Source organism: Gopherus evgoodei, chromosome 6 (genome assembly GCF_007399415.2).
Source record: "Gopherus evgoodei ecotype Sinaloan lineage chromosome 6, rGopEvg1_v1.p, whole genome shotgun sequence".
NCBI classification, from domain to species: domain Eukaryota; kingdom Metazoa; phylum Chordata; order Testudines; family Testudinidae; genus Gopherus; species Gopherus evgoodei.
In genome coordinates this window covers 96,805,538-96,830,031 of record NC_044327.1, presented here as the reverse complement: position 1 = coordinate 96,830,031, position 24,494 = coordinate 96,805,538, and the positions used below count along the sequence as shown (strand labels likewise).

Here is a 24,494-nt window from a genome sequence, read left to right as displayed (position 1 = left end):
GGGTTATTTCATATGGGTGATTACTATAATCCCCAGATCCTTTTCTGCAGTACTAGTTCCTAACTAGTTATTTCCCATTTTGTATTTGTGCATTATTTGATTTTCCCATTCATAAGAGTAGTACTTTGCACATCTTTATTGACTTTCATCTTGTTGTTTTCAGACCAGTTCTGTAAATTATCCAGGTAATTTTGAATTCTGATCTTGTCCTCCAAACTGATTGCAATTCCTCCCAGTTTGGTGTCATTTGCAAATTTTATAAGAACACTCTCCCTCCCATTTTCCAAGTAATTAATGAAAATATTTAATAGTACTGGACCCTGGACAAACCCCTCTGATACCTTATTAGATACTCTCATTTTGACAGCAAGCCATTTAGACTACTTTTTTTGCTATGATTTTTTAGCCAGTTATGTACCCACTTCATAGTAATTGCACCTAGACCACATTTCTGTAGTTTGTTTGTGAGAAGGTCATGTGAGACTAAAAAGCCTTATTAAAATCAAGGCATATTATGTCGACTGTTTCTCTTCTATCCAGTAATCCTGTAAAGAAGGAAATTAGGTTTGGTTGGCATGATTTGTTCTTGATGAATCTATGCTGACTCTTCCGTAATACTGTATTAACCTCGAGGTGCTTACAAATTTACTGTTTAATAATTTGTTTCCATATCTTTTCAATTTACAGAATTATGTCTGTCTTATTGCCTCACTTATTGCTTTGCATTATGTGCATTAAATAACATTACAAAGCATAGATTGAAGAAACGAGGAGGGAATAAAATCTATTTATTAATCATGGAGGGAGGTGAAAAAGTCAGAGGAGCAAGTATTGCCAACCTTGCAAGTTTAAAAATCTAAAATAGATCAAGAAATCATGAGTTAAAAAAAAATGCATTGACTTCTGACTTTTGAACTCAGTAGGAAGTATTCCTCTCATCCTCCATTGTGCATACCTGTATTAGATTGAAAATTCAAGCTGAAATTTACACTAAATGTATACATGCGGATTAGAGGGCTTCTCCTTCATTCTGCTCACCAAACTGAGGGAAATTCTTTTTTGTTATCCCTTTGGGCACTTTTCCCTTCTACTTATGCTAGATGCTATTGTCAGTTTCCCCATCAGCTGCCCTCTCCAAGTATTGTCTCTTACCTCCCTCTGACATCTTCCCATTGGCAATGTCCTCTTATTGTTGCAATTTGTTATTTGTATTACAGTAATACCCAAAGGCTCCAATCAGGGTTGGGGCTTCACTGTGCTAGGTGAGGTACAAACATATATTAAGAGACCATTCCTGCCATCAAGATTTTATAGGTAATCTGATTTCGTCTTCTGGGTGTTACCACCAGTCCCGGTCTTCAGACTACTGCTTTATTTCCCTACCCTCGTCTACCCTCTCCTTTGCTCTTCTACCCCTTCTCCCTGGCTTGTGTCTCCCCTCTGACCTCCACTTCCCTGGTTTTACTTAAGAGCTGATTTTTGTTTTCTCTTGTTCACTTGACACAGTCCCACATGACATAATCATAAGCAAACTAGGAACATATAGTCCACATGAAATTGCTGTAAGTTAAGTGCACAACTGGTTGAAGGACTGTACTGAAAAAGTAGTTACCAATGGTGGTTGTCAAACTGGGATGAGGTATCAAAATGAGGTCCCACAGGGATCTCTCCTTGGTCCAGTACTATTCAATATTTTCATTAATGACTTGGATAGTGGAATGGAGAGTATGTTAATGAAATTTGTGGATGATTTTGTGTCAGGTTTTAGCCCCCACACTTTAAAAAGATATGAACAAACTGAAGAGAGTCCAGAGGAGAGCAACAAAAGTAAGAGGTTTAGAAAACATGACCTATGATAAAAGGTTGAAAGAACTGGACATGTTTAGTCTAGAAGAAGGTGGCTCATGGGGGACATAAGTCTTCAAATATGTAAAAGGTTGTCAGAAAGAGAACAGTGCTTAATTGTTCTCCATGTCTACCGAGGGTAGGACAAGATGTCATCTGCTTAGTTTGCGCTAAGAAAGATTCAGGTTAGATATTAGGAAAAATATGCTAACTATAAAGATAGTTAAGACCGAGAATGAGTTACCAAAAGAGGTTGTGGAGCCCCTGTTGTTGGAGGTTTTAAGAACTGGTTACACAAACATGACAGGAATGGTTTAGGTATACTTAGTTCCATCTTAGTGTTGAAGGATGGATTAGACAACCTCCTGAGGTTCTTTCAACCTTACATTTCTATGATTGATATAAACCTCCTTTAAGAGCATATCAAAACAGAAGTCTCATCCCTCTGTGTTACCTGGAGTTTTGTCAGAATCAGGATGGATATGAAGATCCTGTCACTTACTATTTCTTACCTACATCTAGTTTCCTTCTTTGCTGAGTTGCCTGACTTAGATCAGGCAAAAACAGTAGTTTTTTTTCTTATTTTTTAAACAGTATACTCCTAGAGTTTTTTTCTGTTTCAGTTACCAGTAAGAGTGACATGAGTAATACTTTAGGTAGCAAATTTACTTCTATATGTTTTTGCAGAACCCAGTAGAAACTTTTGACATACAGCATCATTGATACCACCGTTAGCGAAGAATAAAATCATTTTTTTAGAAAAACAGTTTGAGACTCCAGTTGGAAGGAAACACTACTAGAAATATCAAACTCCTCTGGGGTATTTTAAAAGCATATCTAATCAGTCACAGGCCGAGGTGCAAGTTAAAATGTTTGCATGCATATTTGTGTGAAAGTACTTTTAATAATGTCTGTGAGAGTGAAGTACAGAATATGTACAAATGACTTCTTGTATGATATAGTCACCTGATTTGTATTGGACAGCAAATTAGATGTGAAGTTGCAGTTCAGTATACCAGAATAATTTTGGGCTTTAGACATATTTGAGGTTATTTTAAAAATAGAAGGCACAACAACATATTCAGTGCTTTCTATTAGGAAAAGGAGTTTCAGTCTCACATCATATAATCATATGGGAAATCCTGGGGACCGTACCAGGAACGATGAGTAAAATGGCATTCCTACTAAAGGAGAGATTAGCCCCACTCACTAACTATAAAAGTACTGAAATTTTGACAGATATTTTTATCAATAGTTCTGAAATTAAAAAAAATCAGTAAATATTTAGCTACCTAAGACATAATAACCTCTGTGCACTCTGTCCTTGCTGAGGATCTATGGGATTACTTATCCAAGTTTCCAAGAATTTGCCAATGCTATGCCTCCTAATTATGATTTTATATATGAATGCAGAAACCTGACTGGCACTTGGTTATTGTGTGTGTGTGTGTGTGTGTGTGTGTGTGTGTGTGGGGAAAACCCTTTTATGCAGACACCACTCAATCATGTTTCTTGTAACTTAGATAAATCATACACTGGTTATTAGATATTGTTGTACTTGTGTAGTGCCTTTGCTTTTATTGTGAAGAATCTAACAAGCATTGTTCTGGAGCATTCCTCAGTTCATGCCACATTCAGTTTGTCCACTTACTTGATGAAAAGTAGAATAATATTAGGGTTTTCAATATTGTTATTGTCAGAGTTGGTGAGAAGATTTTGTTATCTGGGCTGGTAAATTTCCATGACACTAAAGGCTATTTACTGGCTGATATTTAAAATACCATTAGTGATGTCCTTTGAGGAGACTGCATGTTCCAGTCTGGAGGATGCAAGTGGAAGTGCTGTCCACTGTAAAGAAATGTAGGTTGACTGCATGTTAGCCACAGAAATAAGGTTCTGTATTAAGGTATCAGTCACCCCATTTTACTAGTAAGAGTAACAGAGGTAGTACATGATCCTTTCTAGCAGAACTGGAAATGGAACCCTGATATGTAATGTAGCATAGATCTTTCTTATCTACTCACCCCACTGCCTCTATGAAATAATCTGACAAATATTTGTGCTTGACTACATCTAATCACTACTCTTAACCAGTAGACACACTCCATCCTAGAACTGGGAGAAGAACCTAGGAGTCCTGATTTCTAGCACTTTTCTGATGTTTATTAAACAGTTCCTTAACCCACTCCTAAAAAGTTTGTTAATTCCTGCTTTAATGGCTATCCACAAAGAGGAAGATCCAGGAGGGATCCTTAAGGCTGCACATGGTAGAATACCTGTTTTTCCGTATTTTTTTTTTTAAATATTTGGCTTAATTCACACAGTGAAGAAATTTACTGAGGGCAGGGATATTTCTAGTTCTATTGTAAGTTATGGGAAATAGTAGCCATTTTGAGTAAGGGAAGATTGTGATTATACTGGGAAAGGTAGTAAAAGACAGTTAATAGACTGTAATTAACTAAATTTAACTTCCTCAAATATACATTCAAAGTTGACTGTTAAGTCTTAATTATATGGAAAATGTGAATAACAAACCAGCCATTTGTTAGCAAAAGGGCTACAGAGACAGATCACACAATAGAGAAAAAATTCTTAAAGAGCCCATTTTTAATTAATTTTAATTCACAAACCGAGTAACAGATTTTGCTAAGAAATCTCCAGAAAATTCATGATGTACTCTCAGATTCTGTGCTCTAAGCTCAGGGAACATACACAGTGTTGCATTACGAAACAAAGAACTTGAATTCCAGCTTTAAGTGTGAAACTTAACTCCCCTTAATAATAAAAGTGTTACTGTGCCAATCTAATATCTGGATAGCGTTTGGATCATTCTAAAAATGAGAGCTTGTAAAAGGGATACATGGTAAAATAATTAGCAAAACTATAGCCTGCATTCTTAAGAAATTATAACTCATACAATTGAACTCGCTGATGCATCATGGAATAGTTCATAAGTAATCTTCTATTAAGCAACAGTTCTGTTCATTCTGTATTTCTCTTTCATTGCCAAGTATACTATTGGGAAAGTATAATCTGACATTCTGGATAAGTCTTTGTTTTCAGTGACGTGCCTTTTCAGATGGTTTTTTTTGCTCTTTTGGAAAAATGAATTCTTTTGATGCAAACACCATCTGCCTCCATTTCTCTTAAAAGAAGTGCTGTTGTCATTGCTGTTTCTTGAACACATTCTGGGTGCTGACATTATACATGTTTTTTTAATCCATGACATTTTCTTTTGCATAAAATGATACAACAAAACTATATATTGCCCAACGTTCTGGCTTTTGGTAAGCTCTTTATCTATGTGTGTACAAATGCTGGAAAGAATTGTTGCAACAGTATTAAATTCCAGAGCAGAAAGATCTGCTGCAGAATGTTTGGCATGCTCCATTCCTGTTTCAGAAGTAAGACAGGGAAATAATTCAGATAGGTTTGACTTGATTTTAAATAAAAATAGGTTTGGCAGGATTCATTGTAAATTGATAGATGTTAGTAAACATCAATTTCAGCTGAGACGCTGAAAGGGATGAAGAAAATCTGTTGGTAACAGTTGACTTGAGTGCAGCCTCCCTGCCCTCACCTGCACTTGTGCCTGCAGGGATTGTATGTCTTTGGCTGTTGGTAGCACAGAAAGTCCTCTGCAGCCCTGCTGTCTTGGGAGTTAGTGAGCAGGGTCATGACACTGAGCTGCAGAGAGATTCCTTTGCTGTCACAGGGCTGATGACTCTGATTCCTGCATGGGCAATGAGTGAGGAAGGCTGTGGTCCCTCCCAGTTATGACCTGGAGGAGGATGAGACCCTGGCCAAAGGGGAGTTCACTATGCTGCTGAACGGCTCTGACCCTGGGCAGGAGCTATTCCGCGGTAGAGTGGCCTCCCCTGCGGCTGCTGGCTCATCCTCCTCCTGGCAGTCCTGGCCAAAGGCCTCTGCCCTGCCTCACCAGTACTGCAGCCTTCCTTGCACCTTGCACCTGTAGGTATCAGATGTCACTGGCCCTGCAGCTGTGCATCTTTGCTGTTGTGACCCCACTTGTTCAGCAGGAACTGTTCAGCATCAGGGTGGCCTACCCCATGCTCAGGTGCTTGTTCTCCTCCTTGCTGCCATAACTGAGAGTTTCTGTTCTGCTGGGCCAGGACTGCAACCTCCCCCACACCTTGTGGCAAGGTGCCTGGGACCCCTTCACCACGTGGGAAGCTCTCTGCAGCCTGTTGTCAGTACTGTGTAGCAACTCTGTTTAAATGTTAGATTTAGGCTACAAAGTAGATAACTTTACAGGCTTGGAAAGAGATTGAATGAATTGTTACCCATTGGTGGCAATATAACATACTATTTTATCACAAATTGAGATTTCTGGCTATGAGTGAGTTGTTATACTGGATTCTTTAGGATCTAGGCAATGCAAGATTTAAATGCTTTTGCTTAAGTAATCCTTTGATTTATACCAATTTCTTTGCCAGTACTGTAGCTGTACCTGATTTGTTTGTACAATTAGAATTTTAGTTAATTATATTATTAATTCATGATTATATTAATTAATTCATGTTCTAAACTAGTGAAATTGTCCAACTTTTAAACGGTCAGTTTCTTCTTAAAGATAGGTTAGTTTTTAAGAGGAAATCTTAAACTTTAAATCTAGTCAGTTTTTAAAAAGTAAAAAAATAATTTCCTACTACACTTGCCTCTGCCAATTTTTATGGTTTTATTATAATTTTCAAAAAAGTTTTTTTCCCCTCCTACTGTGTGAAAGAGAAACACATTCCATCCCTCTCGCTCGCTATTGTAGCACGCTCGGTTTGGTATGTTTATGAGGAGGTCGATGTGGGACAGGCACTGTCCCCTCAGACAGAGCAGAATGTAGCAGCCTGCCTGCTTAGTGAATTGTTCCCATTCTCTTTGTGAATTCCCTCAGGAGTGTAAAACAGGTGTAAAAGTTTTACATTGCCAGAGTGATGTAAAGGACAGTATTGCCTTATAAATACTTATGGTGCTTTACGGATTAGAACTGGTCTAAATTTTTGGGCCGAAAAAAAATTCCTATCAGAATGTGCTCCAGGAACTGTTTGCTACTGACCTTTCTGGAGATGGTCAGTAGCCAATTTAAATTATGAGTTTGATTCCCCAGTCCTCACTTGCTCTTCAGTTGTCTGTGATGTAACATTGAGCATATGGCTGCATATATTGTTGACTAATAATTAGAAATAAAGTGTCAAACCTAGTTGCATTACTGTTAGGCAAGGGTGTTCAGGGATTTCCTCCAATGCTCCCCACTCCTATTCTCCATCCATTGTATTGTAGTTTTAAATAAATTACTGAAATAATTGACACTAGGCTGATTAGGGTGATTAGATTGCATTATTTTGACAAATAAAATATGCAGAATTTGATATAATATGCAGAATTTTTAATTTTTTGCTGCAGAATTCCCCCATGAGTAACGTAAAAGAAGCAAATGTTGCATTAACTGATTTTTTGTTAATTGGACAGCAAAGTCATTATAACTTCACATTTAAAAGAGAAAAAACATAAGAACAAATTTATGTTTTGTAGAAAAGTAAGTAGCATTCCCTGTTCAGATGAATTAGGTTTATGTGTATTAATATGGATGCCTAATGGGTGCAAATATTCCTAGAAAATTCTGTATCTTTTGTCTCTAATTTTGAAGCTCTACAATCTAGCCTCTTCATTTAAACAGGTATAAAATGCTTAAATGTATGAGATTGTGTAAATTAACTATTGGAAATTGATCAGTTACTTTTAACAAAGCAACATTTTATTCAGAATAGGCAAAAGAGATAATATTTAATTTTCGCTCATCTGACACTTTCATATCATCCCAGGCTGTGCTCTGCCTGTTGCGAAAGTTGAAGCTACTTACAGTACTGTTCTGAGCCTGTTGTGCTTTGCAGAAAGGTAACTAATAAAATGCCTCCAAGAAACCCTGACCTTTTGTAAGGCTCTGGATATGGAGAAAACTTGCAACCATAGATTGTGGGATTGTTCTCCTACTAAAACGTATGAAGCTTATATGCTCTCAGAAGGGCTGTTATACAAGTGAAGACACTGGAAGAACTTTGGCTAATTTATGTCCAAAGTTGTATCCTCTGTGCTACCAGACTGTTTATTGCCTTTCTTCTAATACTTGTACCATTGCAGGGAAAAAAGGGTAAGTTAAGGATATAGTTTATCACAATCTTAATGTTTATATTTTTCTTTTGTCAATAGGCAGATTCACCACTGAAAGTTGAAAGCTGCTAAACTTATATTCTTTCTGGTATCTTATATTCTTTCTTGGCATTAGAGAGAGCAAATAGTTCTGAGGATAAGGCACTAAATTGGGACTCAAGAAATTTGGGTTCTGTAATGGTGCCCCAGATTTCCTTAAGCAAGTCACTTAATTGCCTTGTGACTTGACTTTCCATCTGTAAAATGGGCAGCAATACTCTGCCTTGCATAGGTGGTGTGAGGATAAATTCATTTATATATTCAAGTGCTTAAATACAATTGTGTTGTGTGCCATAGAAAAGTATGTACTTGTTTTGTAAGGGCTCGATCCTATAAGGGGATTAAAACCAAACATGTGCTTAGGTGGTTTGCTGGATTGGGAGTGCAGTGTTCAGCATCTTTCATTAATCTGTACATTAATGTTTTTCCTTTTTCAATATCCTTATCAGATTTTCATGGATCTCAATAGTGCCAGCACTGTTGTTCTGCAGGTCTTGACCCAAGCCACCAGTCAAGATACTGCTGTGCTGAAACCAGCTGAGGAGCAGTTGAAGCAGTGGGAGATACAGCCGGGCTTTTATTCAGTCTTGTTGGTAAGCTGGAGTGAAAAGTGCTATTCATTACCTGTTTGACTATATATATGTAATTTTCTACCATTCAGCTTTTTACTGTTACTTGTCAGCTGACTAAGTTTTGAAGAGGTGGGCAGGACACTTACTTGATCACTTGCACTTATTTGTACTTGGAGGAAATAAGTCTCAATCTTGTTTCTGTAATAGTTCTGAGAATGGTTTTCTCCTATCAGTGGTAGCAAGTAAACCATTTTCAACACTGGTTCAGGAGTGCTTGTTGATAATAACATGTCATTTGTGACAAGTCAATTTTTTAATGTAGTTAAGTCTTCAGTGACTAGGTACTTGTCTTTTGCTTTAGTGATTCATATCTTAATCACAAAGAGAGGGGAATGTAGTACTCTAAACTTCCACATTTCCTTTTTTAGAAGAGTTGATGTAGTATGACTAAATTAAATGTCTGTATAAAAATAATCATTAAAAACAGGAAGCAAATCAATTGCCATATGTCAGACTATTGAGTAAAGTATGACTGTGGGCCAAATCATAATATCTGCATGGAAAGGAGGATGGGGAAAGTAAATTTCATCTTGCAATTTCCTTGGAATCCTCCCATGAGGGGTGTTTGTGGTTTGCCTCTTTTGGAGTGCTGGGTGAGCATGGCCCTTCAAACCAGTTGCTGTCATGATATTTGCAGGGCTTTCCCACAGATCTTGTTATATTTGAGGAGAGCTGGAATGTTTGCTTGGTGGCCCAGAAGCCTCTGCATTACTCTCAATGTCTCCACTTCCCCTCTCCCAAAATGGCAGTAAGGTTCTTCAGGAACCCTTATGACAGCAGTCCCCAAATCCCTCCACCACCACTACCATCACACACACAGAGTTATAAGGGGATCAATTTGTGGAAGATCTTAGAGAGGGTCAGCACTATATTACATGAGGAAATCTCTGCAGATTTGAAGGGGAATAAGTAAGATAATAAGTGCAGAATAGTAGTATTCTGCCTCTGTTATCTAGCCACACTCCCTGAAACTGCAGAGCCCTACATTTGTGGCAATCTGGTTGGAATTGTGGCTGAGGAAGGTGATACACTCAGCAATTCCCCACACCTCACACCCTTGTGACAGAAATTGGTCCATTTCTATAGTTTTTCATCCCCTGGGGGGCAGGGAGGGTTGTTAGAGAGCTTCCCCCATTCAGACCCTGGCTGACCCCTAGCCTCTCCCATTCAGTCAGGCACATCTGCCCTATCCCTGTGTTTTTCCTGCACCCCCATGTGTCCTTGAATGCCCTGGTCACATGTGTCTCTCCACCCCCACTCAGACACCCACTCCCCACATCCCCATGTGGCCCTGCACCCCCTTCCCCTGTCCCTGTGTGGCTCTGTACCCCCTCCCCCATACCCATGTGTCTTGTGCCCCCACCCAGCCACTCCCCTGGCTCTGTGTGTCCCTGTACCCGTTCCCCTATTCCCATGCGTCTCTGTGCTTCCAGTCAGCCACTCTCCTGTCCCTGTACTTCCTCCCCCTGTCCCCACGTGTCTCTGTGCCCCTATCCAGACACTCCCCTGTCCCTATGTGTCCCTGTCCCTCCATCCCTGTCCCCATGTGTCTCTGTGTCCCCACCCAACCACTCCCCTGGCCCGGTGTGTCCCTGCATCTCGCTGTCCCCCTGTGTCTCCACTCCCATTCAGCCCTGCCCAAGTGTGTCCTCTCTCATTAGTCCTTATGAGCTTCTGTCTGACCCCCCAGCACCCCACATTGTCTGTCTCCCAATAGCCCCTGTTTCCTAACCTGGCCCACTGCGAAGAAGGCAGGTTCTTTCTCTGTCCTTGGTGGTGGGGAGCTGCTGCTTTGTTCTGTCACTACAGTGCTGTCTGGTGGGTAAAAGGCAGAAGGGAAGAAGTTATTTCCGGCTGGGAGCTGCTGCTGTTCTTGCACCACAGTGCCATCTGTTGGAAAAAAGACGGAACTACAGTAATATGTTGGCAGAAGCTTTTTTTCTATACAAAAAAATAAAAATATGCAGGTCTTATTAATTATGCACACGCGCAGTAGTGCAGAATTCCCCCAGGAGTATTTTAATGGAAGTTTTTGTGGTGTTAGAATGATTTAGAAAATCACTTATAGCTGTGGCAAAAAAGTATCTTAAACACTTATTTTTCATGTATTGTGTTGCTCTTCCCTCCATTGCTACACTTTCCCTCATGTCTGCTGCTGCTATTGTCCTCTGTACTTCCCTCTTCATGGTGAGAATGGATTCTGAGACCTGGAAGTGTAGCTTCAGACTCCTTCTCCTGAATGTCTTATGTATACAGTCTAGTCCTGAGTAAATCCTGTGCCAAAAAAAATTAAAAATTTGGCACACAGTATTTTAAAATTCTGTAAAATTCTGCATATCTTACTAACACAATATAATCACACCAGTTTCAATTATTTTGGTAATTTATTTCAGAATATCTGTCAACAAATATGCCTATAACAACACAGACAACAAAAAACATTCAGGAAATGTTTTTTAACAAATAGATTCCTTACTAGCATATTAATACAAAACTTTGCGTAATAATTCATTTGAACTACAATACAGAAACATATTTCCCGCACAGTTCAGAAACAGTGCAAAGGCTTGGAGGAGTCTGGGCTAATGGAGGAGCTGAGGGAGAGGGAAGTAATTGTTGGGAAGGAGTCTGGGGAGTGAATTTGGAGGGTTGTTGGATATAGGTGGGAGAAGTACGGAACAGTTTTTCTTTTATGTGGGGTGGGAGGGAGACTGTGGGGCGGGAGCTGGGGAGCCTCCCCCATGCAGACCCTGTCTGACCCCCTAGTCACTCCCATTCAGTCAAAAACATCTGCTCCTGTCTCCACGTGAGCCTACACTCCTTCTCCCCTGTCCCAATTTGTCCCTGCACCCCCACGAAGCCATCCATGCAGTCCCATCCCTGAGTGTCTCTTTACCCTCCTTTCCCCCATCCCCATGTGGCCTTGGACCCCCACTCGGTCTCTTTCCTTCCCCTGTCTCCATGTGTCCCTGTATCCCCAATACCATTCAGCTCTGGCTGAATGCTGCCACCCCACTAGCACCTGTACTCTCACCCTAGTCTGTCCCCTCACTAGCTCTTCTGAACCCCAGTCTGTTACCTCCCTACCCCCAGCAGCCCCATGTGCCCCACTCTGTCCCCCCCATATCCCATGCTTCCTCACCTGGCCCCATGGTAGGCACTGTGAGGAACACAACCTCTGCTCCCTGCCTCTGTGCGGCTGGCTGCTCCAGTGCGAGAGCTGGCTACCTTCTGTTCTGGTGCCACAGCAGCCCTTGGTGGGGGAAAAGGTGTAATTGCAGCACCTGTCCAGCTGAATCTGTTTTCTGTAGTGTAAAAAAATACCTGCGGGGGGACATATATGCATAACACTGGGTATTATGAGATGACTACACCATCTATTAATTCTCTTATTAAAATTTTCCACCATAAACCTCCAATTAATATACATTTTGAGATGTTTGTGTTTAACTCTAAAGTCAAACTTATTTCAGTAGGAGAGATCTGGGTCTCTCCTACTTTGTTATTAACCTTGTTTAGAATATAAATCACAACATTAAATTAACTATAATGTTATATCCATTCAGTATACTGTGTCCATATAGAGTAAAATATCCTGGATGCTGTATAGCTCAGCTTCCATTTCGCTATATCCCTTTATCATAACCACATGGATAGAACATTCATTATTTATTGTGTTGGAAAATTGGTCTGAAAACAACAAGATGCAATTCAATAAAGGCAAGTGAAGAGTACTTCACTTCAGAAGGAGAAATCAAATGTACTACTACAAAATGGGGAATAACTGATGAGTTGATAGTTCTGCTGGAAAGCATCTGGGGGATATAATAAATCCAGGGCTGGCTCTAGGTTTTTTGCTGCCCCAAGCAAAAAAAATTTTGGCTGCCCCCCTCCCTGAATTTTTTTGCTTTTACATGTTTGCACTTTGCAGTTTTGTTTTGACAGTTTAAAATTAAAAAAAAAATGAAAACAGAGAATTTGTAATTAGTGAAACAAAACCATTTCCTATTAATGTAATTTTAACATTTAATTTTAACAAAACTCTTCTATCTGGCCCAACTCTTACCTTGCTGCGGATCTGGCCCGAGGCAGATTCAGCTCCCGTCACCAATGCTCCCAGGGCCAGGGGTTGGGGCTGCTGCTGGATCCCAGCCTCGCTCATCCTTGGTCTTCGCCTTGGCCCTGGCACGAGCTGGGCTCAGCCCAGGCTGCCGCTCTGCTCCCCTCTCCCCTCCCCTGGCAGGAGGTGGCGCAGAGGGGAGGTGGAGGAGGAGGTGGTGACAAGCCAAGGAGGAGCAGCCCGCCCGGGCGTCATGTGTCTCCCCCCCCACCCCCCGTCCTCTGCAGCTGGAGCAGGGACGCGCTACCGGCTCCCGCCTGGGGAATGGCCACTGCCTGCGGGAGAGCAACGGGGACAAGCCGAGGAGGAGCGGCCCATCCTCTGCAGCTGGAGAAGGCCGCGCGACCGGCTCCCGCCGCTCTTCCGCGGACAGCGGCCACCCCCACTCCTGAGGCAGCAGCCGGTAGCGTGGCCCTACCCAGCTGCAGAGGACAGGCCGCTCCTCAACTTGCAGTGGCGCGAACCAGAGGTGGCCCTGAGAAAAATAAACATTTAAAAACCTTCTGCATCTCAGCACAAACTCAGTTTTGAGAAAATTTCTTTTCAAGTCACCTTTACAAGGTATCACTGGTTCTCAGCATCAGCTAGTGCTAAAAGGTGCTAAAGCTCATTAAAAAGGTTGGACAAATATTTTCCGTCAAAACTTTTTTTGGATCAAAAACTAAGGGTTTTAAAAAAGCAGAAAAAAATCACAGACAATGTCTGCTTTCTTTCAAAATTTGTTGTGATTTCTCTAATTGAAAAAGCTGAAATAAGTCTGCCAAAACCTGAACATGAATTGGGGTTTCAGAAGTGTGTGGCCAAATATTTGCTGTTTGCTGTGTTTGATTGTTTAAAAAAACAATAAAAATTTCTGCTTAAAAAAATCCAAAACTTTTGAATTGTAATGGAGTTAGATGGGTTGCCTTCTTGATCTTCTCTGGCAAAAGCACACACAACAACAGACAGACAATGACTTTCCTCCCTCCCAGATTTGAAAGTCTCTTGTCTCTTTATTGGTCCTGTTGGTCAGGTTTCAGCTAGGTTATGTGATCTTCTTAACCCTTTACAGGCAAAAGAGGAATTAACCCTTAACTGTATGTTTGACACACTCTAAAAGCTTATCAGATGTCACTGCTCAATCTGATGGGGGCCCTAGTAAGCCAAAGTTCTTCCAGCCCTTCTGGAGGGGTTGCATTTTTGGTCAGGACTTGTCTGCTTGCTGAATCAAAAGAAGGCCTTGAGTCAGTTTAAATGTAGACTTTTTATGCCAAACATCCTTTCTTAGTCAGTTGGTCTCTGGAAAACCTGGTTTGAACTGGTTTATGCAAGCATCCCCAGGCATGGTACCTCTCTGGAGGTCTTTACAACCTGAGTGATTCACCTTAAATCACCATCCACGGCTTTTAGTTCCTGAAGGAGCTGTGGTATCATTCCCCCTCACTCTCCTCCACGGCCCCAAGTTGCATGCAGTCCCTGGCCCACAGTGATACATAAACCATTCATAAGCTTAATAAAGTATGTATCCCCAGAGATACTGCACAAGGTTGCATCCTATGTAACAACCTAGTATGATATTATTCTCTTTTGTAGCTGCATCATATTGTTGACACATTCGCTTTGTGATTAACTGTCATCCCCAGATCCTTTCCAGCGGTACTACTGCCTAGCTAGTTATTCCCTATTTTGTAGTTATGCATTTGATTTTTCATTCCTAAAGGCAGTACTTTGCACTTGTTTTTACTGAATTTCATCTGCTGATTTCAGACCAATCCTCCAATTTATCAAGGGCATTTCAAATTCTAATCCTGTCCCCCAAAGTGCTTTCAACTCCTCCCAGCCTGGTATCATCTGCAAATTGCCTAAGTGAACTTTCGACTCCATTATCCAATTGATTTATGAAAATATTGAATAGTGCTGGACCCCTGTGGGACCTACTGGACACATTTCCCCACTTTGAAAGTGTATCATTGATAACCATTTCTTGATTATTGTCCTCCAACCAGTTTTTCACCCACTCTTTCACCTACCTCCACATGACTGAGCCATAGAAGGCAGGCCAAGAACATACTTGGCTAAAATAATGTAGAAATATCTTGTGGTTAATCTGCAAAACAGAAATACACTATTTTTCTTCTTTGCCCAAGGAGTGACTCAGTTATAGGTCAGAAGGAGGAATGTGCTCGTGCCATCCAGCAAAAGTAATAGTTTCAGCCAGATATCTAGGCACTGGGACAGAGGCTGGGTGAGAAGCTGAGGGTTAAGGTAAGCAAGCTATATTTAGCAGGTGCCCCCTATGAGATTGAACTCAGGCCAGTGGGCCATTCAGGCTAGGCATAAGGAGCATACAGAAGGCAGTGTGGTTACAACTAAAGCTGGGTGATTTTTTTCAATCAAAACAACATTTAAGAAAAAATGTGTAGAAAAATGTTTCATTCAATTTTTGTTTTCCACTTAAATTAAAGTCTTTAAAAATGGCTTTTATTGAGCTTTTCCTCTCTCGGGGTTTCCTTCTCCTTGCCTCCTTTTCCCTCTCGGGGTGGGGAGAGAAAAAGGTAAAGAGGGAGAAAAAGGAGGCGAGATAGAAGAGTAACAACAAATTGAAAACCTTGAAGGCTTTTTTGGTTCTTTTTTCACCAAGAAGCAGAAAAACAAACAAAAAAAACCAAACAAATAAAAACCCTGCTAAACGTTTCAAATGAAATGAGATTTTTTAGAATCCCCAATCCATCCTGCTCCTTGTCCCCTGACCACCCCCTCTTCCCTGTCCCCTGACCGCACCCCCCCAGAACCTCTGCCCCCCTCCCTGCCACCTGCCTGACCCTGGGACTCCCTGCCCCTTAGCCAACCCCCAGCCCCGGCCGCTTACCCGCAGCTTACTGCGCGTGTCGAGAAGCGGCCCTGAACTGCGCTGCAGCCACATAGCTCCGGGGAGCCTGAGCTCTTCCCCCCTCAGAGCTGCGTGGTAAGGGGAGGAGCCGCTCGGCCCAGAGCTCGCAGCCGCGCCCCCTTACCACACGGCTCCGAGCGGGGCAAAGTTCAGGCCCCCCTCCAGAACCACGCGGCTGCAGCTTAGTTCAGGATGCGCTGAGGTACCGGAGAGATAGCGGGGGCGAGCCTCAGCTATTTTCGTGGGAGCCCCTGTGGGGCCTGGGGCAAATTGCCCCTCTTCCACGCACAACACACCCTCCCCCCGGTCGGCCCTGGTGCGAACAAGCCGAGGAGGAGCGGCCCGTCCTCTGCAGCTGGGCAGGGCTGCACTACTGGGTCCCGCTGCTCTTCCGCGGTCAGGGGCCATCCCGTCCTCCAAGCGGAACCGGTAGCGCGGCCCTGCCCCAGCTGCAGAGGACAGGTCGCTCCTCCTCGGCTTGTTCGCGCCGCTCTTCCAAGGTCAGCGGCTGCCCCCACCCCCTCAAAGCGGGAGCCAGTAGCGCGGCCCGTCCTCTGCAGCCGGGAAAGGCCCATGCTACCGGCTCCCGCCTGAGGGGTCGGGTTTGGCCGCTGCCCGCGGGAGAGCGGCGGGGACACCCTCCCCACTTAGCCGGCAACCTGCTCCCCTGCACCCGGCGGCAGAACAGACTGGTTACCGCCCCCTGGGCCGTCAGGATCCAGCCCGGGACACTGCTTCAGGTATGAGCTGGGGCCCCAGCCTTATGCCGCCCCCTATATTTTGCAACCCTAGGCTTGTTTAGCTGGTGCCTAGAGCCGCCCCTGAGTAGATCACAAACTGAATATGAGTCAATAATGTGATGCAGTTGTGAAAAAGGATAATATTCTGGAGTGTATTAACAAGAGTGTTATATATAAGACACAGGAGGTAATTGTTTTGCTGTGGTTGGCATTGGAGAGGCCTCAGCTGGAGTACTAGGTCTAATTCTGGGTACTACACTTTAGGAAAGATGCTAAAAAATTGGAGAGAGTCCAAAGGAGAGCAACAAAAATGATAAAAATTTTTAAAAACCTTATCTGTGAGAAAAGATTTAAAAAACTGAGCATGTTTAATCTTGAGGAAAAGAAAACTCAGGCCTTGGCTATACTAGCGCTTTACAACGCTGCAACTTTCTCACTCAGGGGTGTGAAAAATCGCACCCCTGAGCGCAGCAAGTTACAGGGCTGCAAAGCGCCAGTGTAAACAGTGCCCCAGTGCTGGGAGCACGGCTTCCAGCGCAGCAAGCTAATCCCCATGGGGAGGTGGAGTACCTGCAGCTGCGACCACACTCGCACTTCAAAGCGCTGCCGCGGCAATGCTTTGGAGTTTCGAGTGTAGCCAAGCTCTCAGTGGGGACCTGATATGTCTTCAAATTTGTTAAGGGCTGTTACAAAGAGGACGGTGATCAATTGTTCTCCACCTAAGGTCTAACAAGAAGTAATGGGCTTAATCTGCAGCAAGGGAGATTTAGGTTAGATACCAGGAAAAGTGTAGTTAAGCTCTGGAATAGGCTTCCAAGGGAAGTTGTGGAATTCCCATCATTGGTGATTTTTAAGAACAGGTTGGACAAACACTTGTCAGGGATGGTGTAGGTTTACTTGGTCCTGCCTCAGTGCTGGGGGCTGGCACTGATGACTTTTTGGGGTCCCCTCCAGCCCTGCATTCTATGATTAGACCATATACTAATCGTGTTCTTCTGCATCTGGACTGTTTCTTCCGCTCTCATGTCTATCCTGTTGTATTGATGATGCATCTTTGAGCTACCCTGACTCTTTGATCTGATTGATTCCCAGTGATTTCTTTTTGACTTCTAGGACCAATGTCTTTGATCCCACTCAATTGTTCTTGAGCTGATTCACCTATTCCCATGTCTATAAGTACCTGTTTACCTTCTTTTGGATCTATCCTTCCATTTAAATGACTATCTAAATGGGAACCCCCATTTGTATCTTATGTAGTTCTGTCTAAGAAATGTGATCACCTGGTCACTCTTCACTTTGTAAGGAATCTGGGAAAATTTGTATCAGCTGATTAACAATCATCAATGGTTCAGATCTCTCCCTCGGTATTTTATCCTTGTCTTGATAATAGTGTAGACAGACAGTTACATCTCCTGACCTGGAGCCTACTGGGGGCCTGAAGACAAGGGATTTGTGAACTCTTTAAATTTGAATGAGTTCTGTATTGCCCTCTTTTAATATGGCATGGAAAATATTGTCCAGTGTGTCCAACCTCTATCCTGCTTTCAGAGTCTTGGCTACTATAGACTCCGAATTATGGGAGAACTGAGGGAAGGGTCACAGACACTCTGTCCTTTATGTCCTCACAGGGAGCATAAAGAGGCACAGGGCACACTGTGGACAGAGGGCCTCAGTGGACACTGCTGTTTAAAAGAATCCAATCTCTCGTGCCTGAGGCTCATATATACCTAGAGTGGAAATCCACACAAACAATATCTTGAAGAACTACAGTTACTATGTAGTAGGCAGTGGTTCTTTCTGCCTTATTAGAGGAGAAAGGCCATTGTCTGAATCAAAGTTAGAGGTTCCAATTATGTATAGATTAAAAATAAAAGAAACATGTATTATAGGTGGGGCTGGTTTCACGTGTTAAGGTTGACCGACACTTTCCATTATAATACTCTGTTTTCATTTGATTATAACTTTGCCAGACTTTACCATTTGGGCTGAAATTTTCCATGCTGGGTTCTGTTTCTGGATGAATTTTTCTGGAAAACTTCAGCTAAAACTTAGCAGGCATTTCTGAGAACAAGGCTAAGGAAAAGATATGTTGTTCTGCTCATAATAGAAGTCACCGGAACTTAATTTGAAAAGCCCTAGTGCCCTCATGCTTTGGGGTAGGGTTTTGAAGTTTAGTAAGGGAGGTGGACTTTGTCAGGGATATGACTTTTGATTTCCCTATGAAAATCTACTCAAATTTGTTCATGTTTTAAACCTTTTAAATATTACACTTAGTACATACTTACTGGTGACTTCTTTGATTTTAGCTGCTAAATTCTCAAAGATTCTGACTGGGCATATTCCTGGCTGAGCAGAACTTTTCTTGCAATTGCAGTTCTGGTCTGCTGTGGTCTCTTCTATGTTGTCAGTGACCACCTGTTTGCTTGGCCCAGGCAGCATATGTTAGAGGAAGCTGATTTTCAGAGTGGACAAGAGCTGGACTTGCAGAAGGGTGGGTGTGGAGGAGTAGATTGAAAGGAGGAGTCTGGCAGGAAGACTGGGACTGTAGGCTGGCTGAGGAGTAGAGAGGGGGAGACTGGGTGTTGGGGTTGAGAAAGACTGGGTCTGGAAGTTGAGGAGGGAAACTGGGATGCAGAGACTGGGAGCCAGTAAGCGCTGTTGAGGAGAGACTTGGATCAGATGAGGCACTTGGGTGGGCAAGGGTTGGGGTTGTTTGGACAAGGAGACTAGGTATTGTGCAACCGAACAGGGAATTGAATTCTGTCTACAGCTATTGTTTTTTGTTCCTGCAGGATTTAACCCATGGTCAGTTGTTTGCCAGCAATACAATAACCACCAAACTTGTGGATAGTTAGATATAGATATATATAAAACACCCACCCACACAGATTTATACAAATGCCTTCCATGTTCTTCTCACCAACAATACATATTACTTTTCTGGATCCATTTGTTTAGTTTCTCCAGTCAAAGCAAACATGCTTAGAGGGTGATGAATCAACAATGCCCAGTTTTTGTTGTTTAAATCAGTTACTCTATCTAGGTTCTTATACCACCTCCCTCACCATGCTCTGCGTGTTTAATGGCAAGATAAGATGATCTGGGAAGGTTGTTGCATCCTCAGAGTCATCACTTAGAGGTCTAATCTTCAGGTTTGACTTATCTAGACTCCAAGGAATAAAAATTCAAATCCAGCTAGCTGTAGCCTAGTATTTTCCCATGATGTATCTAAATGAAGTTCAATCATTTTACTGTATTGGAGGTTCTTCTGAATGAGATCTTACAAACACAGGTCTCATATGCTGTGTATGTACATTAAAGATAACATGAGGGAAAATTTATCACTCATTATGATGATTGGAAGAAAGGTAAAGTCTTAACTTTGGGAGACCTGTGGACCAGACAAAGAAGTTAATAATATTTAAACTTTTTTTTCTTTACAGAATATCTTTACGAATCATACTCTGGATGTAAATGTAAGGTGGTTAGCTGTGCTGTACTTTAAAAATGGAATTGACCGCTATTGGAGGCGTGTGGCACCACAGTAAGTTGTATGTTTCCATTGTTTACATGTTAGAGTAGATTTTGTTGCAGTTTCACCACTGTTAAACAAAAAATTATAACTGATAGGAGGGAAGAAATGTGTACCTGGAAGTTATAGATTCATATTAATTTTCAGCGCTAGAAGGGACGTGAAAAAGCCAAAAACTCATTAATGAACTAGTTTATTCATACTTTGACACTTACAATTTGGTCTGTGTTGCGTTGCTTTTACGGACCATGTTACACAGTCTAGGCAAGTTTACTGTATTTTGGGGCGGACAGAGACAAAAAAAGCTCTCAACCACGCTTACAGGCGTTTCCCTCATTTCACACTTATTCAACAGACATTGCAGGCGTCAGTGTGACATGGTGTGTGACAATCCTGGAAGCGTATTGTACAGAATACTGTAGTTATAGGAGCACTATTGGACTTTGACCCCATTATGCCTTCCTTATTTATCTCCTGATATAGTGCTGGGAGTCCTAAAAAAATCTGTACTCACATTTACGCTTAAAAAAACCCCCATCCTGTAAGACATATATAGTTATACATAGTTTAATATTATATTATGATAGCAACCCCAGGTACATTTTAGGTATATGATTTGGTAGACAAGAATAATGGTGAAATTTAAGTTTATTCGTGGAACCTTAATTGTGAATTTCCAGACCATCAAAATAACCCAAAATCGGAACAGAAAGGAAGGGTGTAGGTCATAAGGCAGATTTTGAGACACTTCCCTGATCTCTAATTTCCTACATTTATTGTACTGTAGGTGTGTGTGTCAGATCTACAAGTTCTAGACTATTCAGCATAAGAGTACCCATAAAATATCCAAAAGAGCCTTTACTGTTTTCAAATGTCTGTCATTACTAAGACTTTCAGATCCCCCCAAAAACTGCACGCATGTTTTTGCAGGGAAGCACAGGGATTCTGTGGGGGATGGGGGAGCGTTTTCTGCAGGCATGCAGTCACGCAGAATTCCCCCAGGAGTATCAGTATCTGTAGTGCTGAATGCTATGGCCACTTCTCCCTCCTGCTACAAATACACCCCCCATGCAAGGGGCCGAAAAAGAGTTTGGGTAATTGCCCAGTCTACTATGGCCTCTTCACAGCTCCCTGTCTGTCACTGGAGTGGGGCAGGGGCTGTAATCTGGCCAGTTATCTCTAGGATTCTATCTGTTACATATTCAACACCTCATTAAGCTGCTTTTCCTGCTCCTAGTTTTTTCTCTGGGAAGCTGTCCTCTTTTCTGAGCTTGTGTTCCTTTGCTGCATTGTTTTCCTTGCTACTGTGGATTGCTTTTCACTTCATTCTTGTATATTTGGTGCCCCTCAATTAGGTTATTGTGGTAGCAACTTGAATAATACTCTTACACCAGGTTTGTGCTTGGATTTGTGAGTGCTCAGGAGAAGTAGTCTTTCATCCTGGATTTCTGTGGATGACAAAAGAAAATACTTATTTGAATAAGTGAATGCCTCAGTTTTTCCTCTTTCCACACTTTATAAAATATCAAGACAAGTATCCCTCTTCCTTCTCTCCTGCCAAAAGAAAAAAAGCTTTTAATTGTCCAGACCTTAATGATTTCAGTACCTCTGATGCCAACTCCTGTCTTTCTTGCTTCCAACTGAAGCAATTTAGTTGTGTTGCCTATCTAGCTTTTCAGTCCATGAATTTTAGCACTGAAGTGAAGTTAATTTAGCAAATGGTACTATTGTCATTTTCTCTGTTAAATAATTATTTTTGTCCATAATTTAGTTGTTATATTACAACTTAAAATATTAAGGGAAGATCACAATCTCTCTTTCCCTCTTGGTTTTTGACTCTCCAGCAAGTCTTTTTGTAGCAGGCTCAACATAATATGGATGGTGAATCACCACCCAGCAGATGTCACTGTTGCATCACATGAGCTGCTTATCAATTCAGAAAAAAAGTGTTCTGTAAACATGAATTTCTTGTTTTAAAAGTGTCTTGAGACATTTTAGTACACGTAACTATTAATGAGCATATTTTTGCTTGTTTTCTTCTGTTGTGCACTTGACAGTTCTTAGAAAGATCAATACATTCAGGATAAACCTCAGATATGTAACTTGTGCACGAATCAATTTTTCAAGTGCTTTTTAGCACTTTGCCATATTTCCTTATCATAAGATGCTTGTGTCTGAAGATTTTTCTCCTGAATAGTCCATCTTCTGCTACTTGATCCTGTAGTAGAACCCTAACCCTGAATCTTTCATATTGTGTTTATTTATATGAAGGATGAGTTGGGTATATATCTTTAACAGATATGACTATTGTGGGATTGAGTGGAAAGAAAATTTGGCACATGAGATGAGTTCCCGTTAAATAACAAAATATAAATGAAAAAGTATGCAGAAATTTATCAGTTAAATTGCTTTTTTATTCTTTGTTTTTCCCAAGAGTATCCTGTTGTAATAGTTACTTTTACAATGAAGATTAAATGTCTTAATTGTAAGCACAGTAGCTTTCAAATATCAGAAAATGTCACTCAGAAGTGTAGGCTTCTGAGATTGGCTATTTTTTAAGACATACTTGATATGTCTAACTTAGTGGTTCTCAAACTTCATTACACCGGAACCCACTTCTGACAACAAAATTACTTACATGACCCAGTGGCGGTGGGTGAGGAGGAAGGGCAGAATGAAGCCCGGCTACTGAGCCCCGCCATCCCGGGACAGGGTGGCACTCAGGCTTCGGCTCCAGGTCCCAGCAAGTCGAATGCTGGCTCTTTCAACCTCATTAAAATGGGGTTGTGACCCACTTTGGGGACCTGACCCACAGTTTGAGAACCATTGGTCTGACCAAATAAAATTATGGTAGTGTCTGTTTTTTTAAATGGCATCTGGATACTTCAGATCAATAATTGGAATTACTGTTTCCCGAATATATTTTCCACTTTTATAGAGCTATTCAAAAACAGTAGGGTAAAATTTTGAAGAGTGTCCATGTCCCATTTCCAAAAAGATGCTAAGGCATCTAAGTCTCATTGAAAGTCAATTGGACTTAGGCTCCTAAATGCTTAAATTGATTTTGAAAATTGGACTTAAAGCACTTTTGAAAATTTACCCATGTACTATAAATTTGTCTAAATTAATCTGAGGAGTAGGAGAGAGGAGAGTACATGTGATGTAGCTGAAGAGGAACCTCGCTGAAAACTAGGAAAATTGCTATAAATGTTTGATGTAAGAACACATCTCATTTTGTTCTGTATTGTATTAACTTGGACCTTTAAGGCTTGTCTAGACTAGGGTAAAAAGTATATTTTTAAGATAAGTTTTAAACAATAGGAAATTTAGTAGTATTTGTTGGAAGAACTGAATCATGGAAGGGAGACAGTCTGGCTAGTGTCTGTGTTTCTCTCTGTTGCTTGAGAAAACTGTGAAAAGGAATGTAGATTCTGGAACTGTCAGCAAACTCAGGAAGTTAACACTGGTTCATTTAACATTTGCAAGTGTCTCTCTGCAGCCATAAAGGCTTAATAGAAACGATTTAGGTGAAAGCTTACATTCTGCTGAAAATGATCATTTAGGTCCTTTGCCAGAGATCTTTCCATGTGCCAACAGCTAATGTGTGCATTTTTTTTTCAGGCCCTATATAATCTGTAAATCCTGATAAAATATTTTAAAATTCCTTATTTTGAATGCACAATATGCCATTGTCTAACAATTGTTTCATTCGGACTTCTCTAAAAAAGATATAACTACAGTCGTATGCAATATGGTATGTTACAGAAGTGAGAAATGGTTAAATTAGATAGTAATATATAGTCTCAAATTGTATAAGAAGTTACATAAAATAAATGTGAAAGGAAGGCGTAAAACTTTATTTGCATAAAAGTTGACCATAGAGCCTGGAATTTATTGTTCCTAATCTGTTTTTCTAGTAAGTTATTGCTACATATATCAAGAATTTTCACTCAAATGCTGCCTCTTCAAAAGGACCCTCAATTTTCCACTATAGCAGCGGTAGGCAACCTATGGCATGTGTGCCAGAGGCGGCATGCGAGCTGATGTTCAGTGGCGCTCACGCTGCCTGGATCCTGGCCACTGATCTGGGGGGCTTCCCAGAAGGCAACTTGGTTCATTCTCGTTGAGAACAATAGGAGATTACAGGCCATTTTGATTGAGGACAGTTCTTAAATTTCTCTGAAGGAAGTTTTATGCTTCTGCCTCTGCTGACAGATTGATTTTCACAACTGAAAATTTATGGCAAAAATGAGTTATTCGTAAAATTTTATTTTCTAAAGCTACTTTTGGCTCTGGATCTGTTCAATATAGAGAGCGAGAGGGGGGAACATGCATGCAGATGAATGTAGGTAGTGTAGCAGGCAGGGAGGCAGGGGGTCTCTCTGTGTGCACAAGTGAATATAGGGAGATACAAAAACAGGGACAGGGAAAACTGGAATTTACACTGTTTTGCATTGCTGTGGCAAAACAAAGCAGCTCTGAAGTCAGTTTAATTGGTCTGTGTATTTTGTACAACTCTGGAGTTGGGTAAATT

At 41.4% G+C, this 24,494-nt stretch overlaps 1 protein-coding gene across 9 annotated transcripts in view; it reads left to right on the top strand.

Annotated features, from left to right (window-relative positions):
* Nucleotides 1-24,494, top strand: part of IPO11 (importin 11) — a 260,517-nt gene that overhangs the window by 2,075 nt on the left and 233,948 nt on the right. For all 9 annotated transcript variants that reach the window (XM_030566003.1, XM_030566006.1, XM_030566000.1 and 6 more), the window contains exons 3-4: nt 8,517-8,660; nt 19,872-19,972. In XM_030566003.1, coding sequence (XP_030421863.1) covers nt 8,523-8,660; nt 19,872-19,972 — 239 coding nt within the window. In that variant the 5' untranslated portion in view covers nt 8,517-8,522. The remainder of the gene's footprint in view (nt 1-8,516; nt 8,661-19,871; nt 19,973-24,494) is intronic.